Source organism: Caloenas nicobarica, chromosome 31, assembly GCF_036013445.1.
Source record: "Caloenas nicobarica isolate bCalNic1 chromosome 31, bCalNic1.hap1, whole genome shotgun sequence".
In the NCBI taxonomy this organism is placed as follows: domain Eukaryota; kingdom Metazoa; phylum Chordata; class Aves; order Columbiformes; family Columbidae; genus Caloenas; species Caloenas nicobarica.
In genome coordinates this window covers 3,145,131-3,151,463 of record NC_088275.1, presented here as the reverse complement: position 1 = coordinate 3,151,463, position 6,333 = coordinate 3,145,131, and the positions used below count along the sequence as shown (strand labels likewise).

The window sequence follows — 6,333 nt, the reverse complement described above, 5'->3', positions numbered from 1 at the left end:
TAACCTCGGCTTGGGTTTGCCCATGTGAACTGCAACCACACCTGAGTATTACAGCATGGACACACCTTTAATTTTGGCTTGGCTTTCATCTCTGGTGCTTGGCAATTGCAGGATGTAAACATGAAAGGATGTCCCAGTGAGAATGAAGGAGGTTTCCAGGAAGTAAGACACAGGGTTATAATGTCAATTCTCCTTGGTCAAATGTTTTGACGGACACTTACCTGGTCTTTGAAGGGCAGCATGAAAACTCAGTGTGACAGGCTCCAATCCCTGATTGTTCCTGGTCTCTAAAAGAAGGGTGTGGGGCCAGGAGCTGAGAACAGACTCTCCTCTCCTCACCTGGGTAATTGCAGCCTGGTTGTGAGTCATGAAGAGCCTCTTGACCTTCAGAGAGCTAGGGTGTGGGCTTGCCATGTAGAGATGTCTGTGGGAAACTCTGAGTCCTACGTCAGAAAGAAACAGCTGATGTCTATGCAACTCTCTGTCTTTTTCCTGCTTATTTCAGGCATAACCACCTTGCATGACCATGCACTATTATGGGGAGCCATATAAACCACTATACTTCCTGGGATCGGGTTACGTCACTGAAAACCTACAGCAATTAATGCCCCAGTCCGATGCATGCAGTACCACGTGCCACCCAGTGAGCGTGATCAAGTGTCCAATGCCAACATGGCAAACCTACACGCAACCTCTCACTTACATGTGCCCACAGCAAAGCGTGACCCAGCCACCACTGCTGTCTTGTCAGCCCCACGCACAGCAGTGTGTCCTGCTGTGCCCTGAGCCTTGCGAGACAACTCACTTTCTGCCTTGTAGGAAGCCCAGCCTGAAAATATGCACAACGCAGGATTGCCAGCCCTGCAAGAGCACCTGCCCTGAAAAAAAGCATGAGGCCAAGAGCCTCCCACCATGCGTATCCAAGTACCCAGAGCTGAAAACACTCAGGTTCCCACCATGTGGGGTCAAGAACACGTCCTCGTGCATAGAGGAATGCAGTTCACAGAAGATATCCAAATGCTCGTCACAGCAGCACAACAGGGAGTCTCGGTCCCTGCAGGGGATGACCAGCAGCTATTCCCCACCACTGCAGGGAGTCAGTGAGTGTCCTCCTCAGCCATGCATAATGCAGCCTTTCCCACATGAGCATGTGAGCAAGTTGCCCCCGCAGAATTGCATGAAGGGCTACCCAATACAGGAACACGTCACATCCTCACAGCAGTGTGTAACCAAGTGCCTGCCACTGCCACATGTGACCAAGTGCCCGCTGCCGCCACACGTGACCAAGTGCCCACCGCCACAGGTGACCAAGTGCCCACCGCCACAGGTGACCAAGTGCCCACCGCCGCCACAGGTGACCAAGTGCCCGCCGCCACCACAGGTGACCAAGTGCCCACTGCCACAACACATGACCAAGTGCTCCCGTGGGCAGGGAATAAAGGAGAGCTCCTCACAGAAACATGCAGGCAAATGCTTGCTGTTGCAGGAGGGAGTCAAGTGCAAGAGCTCATCAACACAAAACCTAAGCAAGTCCAAGTGTCTCTACCCACCTACCACCCAGCACTCACCATTTCATCACACAGGAGGAGTGAAACGTTCATGCCACCCCAAGAAGAGTCGCTGTGAATCAAAATGGCTGTGGTAAAGGAGATAAAGAAGTAGTTGTGAAAACAGTAAGCTATGTACCTGAGGTCTGAGGTTATTCCTCTCCCCCTCTTCCAGTTCCTAACCCCTAGAGAAGCTTTGCCCTTATTTTACCCCTTATTGTATCCATATTAACTTCATAGAGTACATTGCCTTCCTTTTGTGACTACACTTCAGTTATTCCTGCAACAGAAAATATGCTAGTGAGAAGTTAAATAACTGAGCAGGTGCTCAGACTTTGAACTTACTGATACAACCCTGTTACAGTGTTCAGACTCCAAGAGATTTTTACTGTTACTGGATCAATTATGATTGCTGGTTGTACCAGTCAGATTAAATCTCAGGTTGTAGCTGGATTCCTGCTGTCTGATTTATTTTCAATTTTAAAAACTGTTTCTAATACCTACTACTGGATAAAATTATTCCATGTTGTTATATCAGTCTTTTGGGCAAAATAATAGTAATAATGCTTTTAGGACTAGAAAGTTTTACCATCTGTGGGAAGAGAACTTGGTGTTGAAGGGTTACCCAGAGATGTAAAAGCAGCAGTGCAGAGTGGTATTTAGAAAAAGGATTGACTGAAGTAATGACTCATTCACAGTTTCAGGTAGGAGCTTACCACCCATCTGGGCTTAGCTCAGTTGCACCAGTGTCACGGGGAGCACACCCTGTTTGCACAGAGGTCACATAGCAGACTTTTCAGTCCTGCACCCTGGGGCAAGGACACACTTCCCCTAGGTGTCCTCTGCTCTGCAGTTTTGTCTCTGGACAAGCCACTGCTGAACAGATTGTGAAATGGGTTATGTGGGATAGTCCATGGCGTAGCAGGGGGTAGAAGGGACACCACAGAAGGTCTCTTCTGATGCTGTGACCCTGAGTTGGCCCTGTCTGCATCAGATGGGTGGTCAGCATCAATAGTCTGTGGTTACAAAATTGCAGCCAGAGGGGAAACTAACTTTCAACTCCAGCTGTTCCTTGACGGCAACATTTTTGTAGAAAGCAAGCAATAATTACCATGCTTAGTCAATACTTTGATCTCCTAGGTATAGCTACAAAAGGGGCAAAGTCCCAAAGCATGTTTCATTGCATACCTGCCCTACAACATGGTCTCTCCCAGGAGAGAAGCTCTCTGCCACCATCTAAAGGTGCAGTGGGAGATCCAGCAGCTCCTCCCACCTCTGCTTCACTGCCTTGCTCTGCTCAGCCAGTTCCCTGGGCAAATCCCAGCAGGAAAACCTCCTCCCATCTCCTCAGCTTCCTCTGCAGCACCCCAAACAGACCAAGCAGGATTTCCATAGACTCCCTTTTCTAATGAAGTGATAGATTTGCCTGTAAAAAATGAGACTGATGCTACCAGCACTCCTCCAAGTTTAGGAGGAGCCTTGCACCTCATGGGGAAAGACAGTCCATTTTAACTTCTGGTAAATCACTAACTCTGGGGAATTAAAATAAAAAGAGAAGAACGGTGTGAGCAAGTAGCTCTCTCCTGCCTGCCTCACATGGGATCAATCCCATACAAAAAAAAAAAAAAAGGGGCCTAGTGGCCTGGAAGGTGACGCGAGGCAATGCTGCACCCTTGTGGCAGTGACAGCCAACCGCAGGCTGAACAACAGCATAGCCAAGCAGTCAGAGAAAAGTCTTTGTTCCCCTCTAGCTGGAACTCAGGATGCCACATCTAGACCTCCGCATCTGGTTTTGAGTGCTCAGCACAAGAGCAATGGACAACCAGGAGCAAGGTTGATGAAGGCTGCCGAGGTGGTGAGGGCATTGGTTGCAGGGGGAGGAAGGCTGGGAGAGCTGGATATGTTTGTCCTGGAGAAGAAAAGACTGGAGCGACAGTTTGTTACTACCTGAGGTATTTGGATGCTCTGCAGGTAAAGTGGCATAGTAACAAGAATTTCCATTTTTCTGAACATTTTTCTCATTTTTAAGGAAGAAGGATAAGATCAGAAACCGGTTCAGAAATCACCAAGAGATTCATAAGGCACCTGAAACTGGCAAAGAATATGAAATGCGACAGCCATCTTTAGTAACAGAGCTCAATGGGGTTAGCCTCTATTGTGAGCTATGAATTTGGAGTCTGGCTTTTTGGATAACTTTGTGTGAACTTTTCATTGTCTTTTGTGAGAGGATGGCGAGAATAATCCACACAATCAGAGAGTGGTGAGGTGGGTTTTCCACACAACAAGGAACATCAAAACACTTCAAAAATATTAATTACTGGTTTACATATGCAAAGTGTTTTATCATTATAATATTAATAGTATGTTAGCTGAGACAAACAACTCAGGGCTGAGTAATAGCACCTTTAGAATATGCATTTTTTGATGGAAATGTCTTAGTTACTCTCATAAATAAGATGCTGTTTTCAAGCCTTGACAACTCAGGGCGTTTTGCATTTTAATCGAACAATGCATTTCTGTTTGCATTCAAAAGCAATAATTTCAAAAGGGGTCAAGATGGTGGCTTCAGCTAAGCCTGCGAGAGCTGAATGTGTGACTCCTAACTCTGAGAATCCACCTGAATCCTTGGGCAGTCAGTGAGGCTCCACAAAGTTCAGCAATTCCTGTACATCAGTAGCCACATGATTAAAAATTTTTCCCCGTGCTTAAGTCTCCCTTGATGCACGTTTAGCCCATGATGCACTTTTAGCCCATCACTTTTAGCCCTTTATCCTCAGCAGGTGTAAATGGCAGCTAAATTATTTCACCTTGACATCTACTTTTTATGTGCAGAAATTATTACCTTGTCTCCTTCCAGTCTTCTCTTCTGTAAATGGGCATCCTTCAGAGGTTGTGTTTTTTAGCCTTCTGATCACACGTGGGCATTGGAGCCAGATACTCAGCAGCTGGCCAATACCTAGATAGGAGGGAGGATTGCCAAGCAGAATGACATCCTACAGCTGAAGCTGTGACAACAGTCAGGGAAACAAAGGACAGGAAGCAAATAACCAAATGTTTCATTGTGAACAAAAACGGAGGCTGTGCAGTCTGCAAAATTCTATTCTCCACCTCCTCCAAGCCACTTACAGGGATGAATCCCATGGTACCTCCAACTAAATGCTATCGTGGATTTTGAGGAATGAGGTAAATCCAACGCCTAGCAGCAGATACAGCCAATATGACTGCAATACATCTGTTGATGTCTGCAAACCACTGATCACATTGTCAATGATTAAGTCAAAGCTGGACAAATTTTGCATTCCCATGTTAATAGAGACAGAAGTGGTAGAATCACATCAGCAATTAATTTAGACTATGAAGATATGATATAAAGGGAACCCCACAGCGTGTAACAGTATGTTCCATAGAACATTGAATAATACCAGTAAACAATGTTAAAATAATTATAGTAATTATAAGAGTTACACACATGGGAAAAATTGTTTGGAAAGTAATTAAGACCTCGTGCACAAAGGTTGTCTCATCTTCCTGGGAGTTTAAGAAAGCATATAAAACTCAAAGGTTTCAATGATCCTCTGGACATTTCTCTTGACTTCTTTCTGGACAGCTGGTAAGTCCCATTTATCTCGGTCTAATTAGTTACATTTAGTAAAAAGTTGCTTTAACATGAGCTGGGATTTAACAACAACCCACTCTGTGGTTTCTAAAAATATTAATGAGGTTCTTTCTAGAAGAGTCTGCTAGATATTATTTAGTTGTGTATTTGTACTGTGTCCAACCTTAAAAATATATCTATGGGGACTGGCATTCTTATTTTAAAAAGTGTAATTTTATTATTATGAATTAACTGTGTATAGACACATGGCATCCAAGATGAAAGGCAGTTTAAGCTCTATTCAGGTAGAGTTTAGATAACATTACTATTAGATTTTTTCATTAAAAAATTAGAGATCCAAAAGTTTTTATTCACAAATCAGCAAGATCTAGTTTTCAAAGGGATAAGAAGGGACTAAAATCTTCTTGCCTCCTGCCTTTCCTGCCAGAATGATCATGTTCACATCCAAAACATGTCTACAATAAAGAGTTAAGTTCCCTAAGAAGTGATGTCTCCCCAGTTTTCAGTTGGTCATTCATGCAGGTCTGTTCATGGTCTGTTCTCTGTGTTAAGACACTTATCATAACACTATTATGAAGAATAAACTCTGCAAAGACAATTGTTTTCATACTCAATGACTTCAGGGGTTTTCTGGTGAGAGTGTCTGATGCTGAACATTGGCAGACATAAAACTCTATACAAAATAGCTAATGGGATCCCCCTTAGAATTTACATCATAATCAGTGGACAGAAACAGGCATTTCACGTGACTTATTTAAGCACCTACCTCTGAATGAGCTGGACTGCACTCTAGAAGTGCCTGGGTTTCTCCAGGGACATAAGTGGTTACTTTATAGGTAATCATCTACATCATGCAGTTTTTAACTTTAATAGATAAATCCAACAACATATTTTTGCAACTAGTTCCAGTTGAATGACCTAAAAGATGGTTTCAGGGTCTAGACCAAAAGGTAAGGACCAAAAATCTCCATTAAGGTCTTGGCTTTGTCACAGATGGTCTCTGCAAACCCTCTGGAGATACCTGAAGGCAAGATTTTCCTAGGAGGTCAGGGACTAGCACACAGAATGGCACCAAAATAAAATCTTTCCACCTCTTGCACACTGGTGCTCAGCTTACAGAGTTGGGATAATGTTTTTTCCTCCCAGTCCTGTCTGACATAGACTTGTTAG

The 6,333-nt window shown here is 44.2% G+C and overlaps 1 protein-coding gene across 1 annotated transcript; it reads left to right on the top strand.

Moving 5' to 3' along the window:
• The first annotated feature begins 526 nt into the window (after positions 1 to 526).
• Positions 527 to 1,645, top strand: LOC135999950 (uncharacterized). The gene is made up of 2 exons (XM_065653524.1): positions 527 to 1,204; positions 1,382 to 1,645. Exons 1-2 carry the CDS (start codon positions 527 to 529, stop codon positions 1,643 to 1,645), a joined length of 942 nt encoding a protein of 313 aa, XP_065509596.1.
• The last annotated feature ends 4,688 nt before the right edge of the window (positions 1,646 to 6,333 follow it).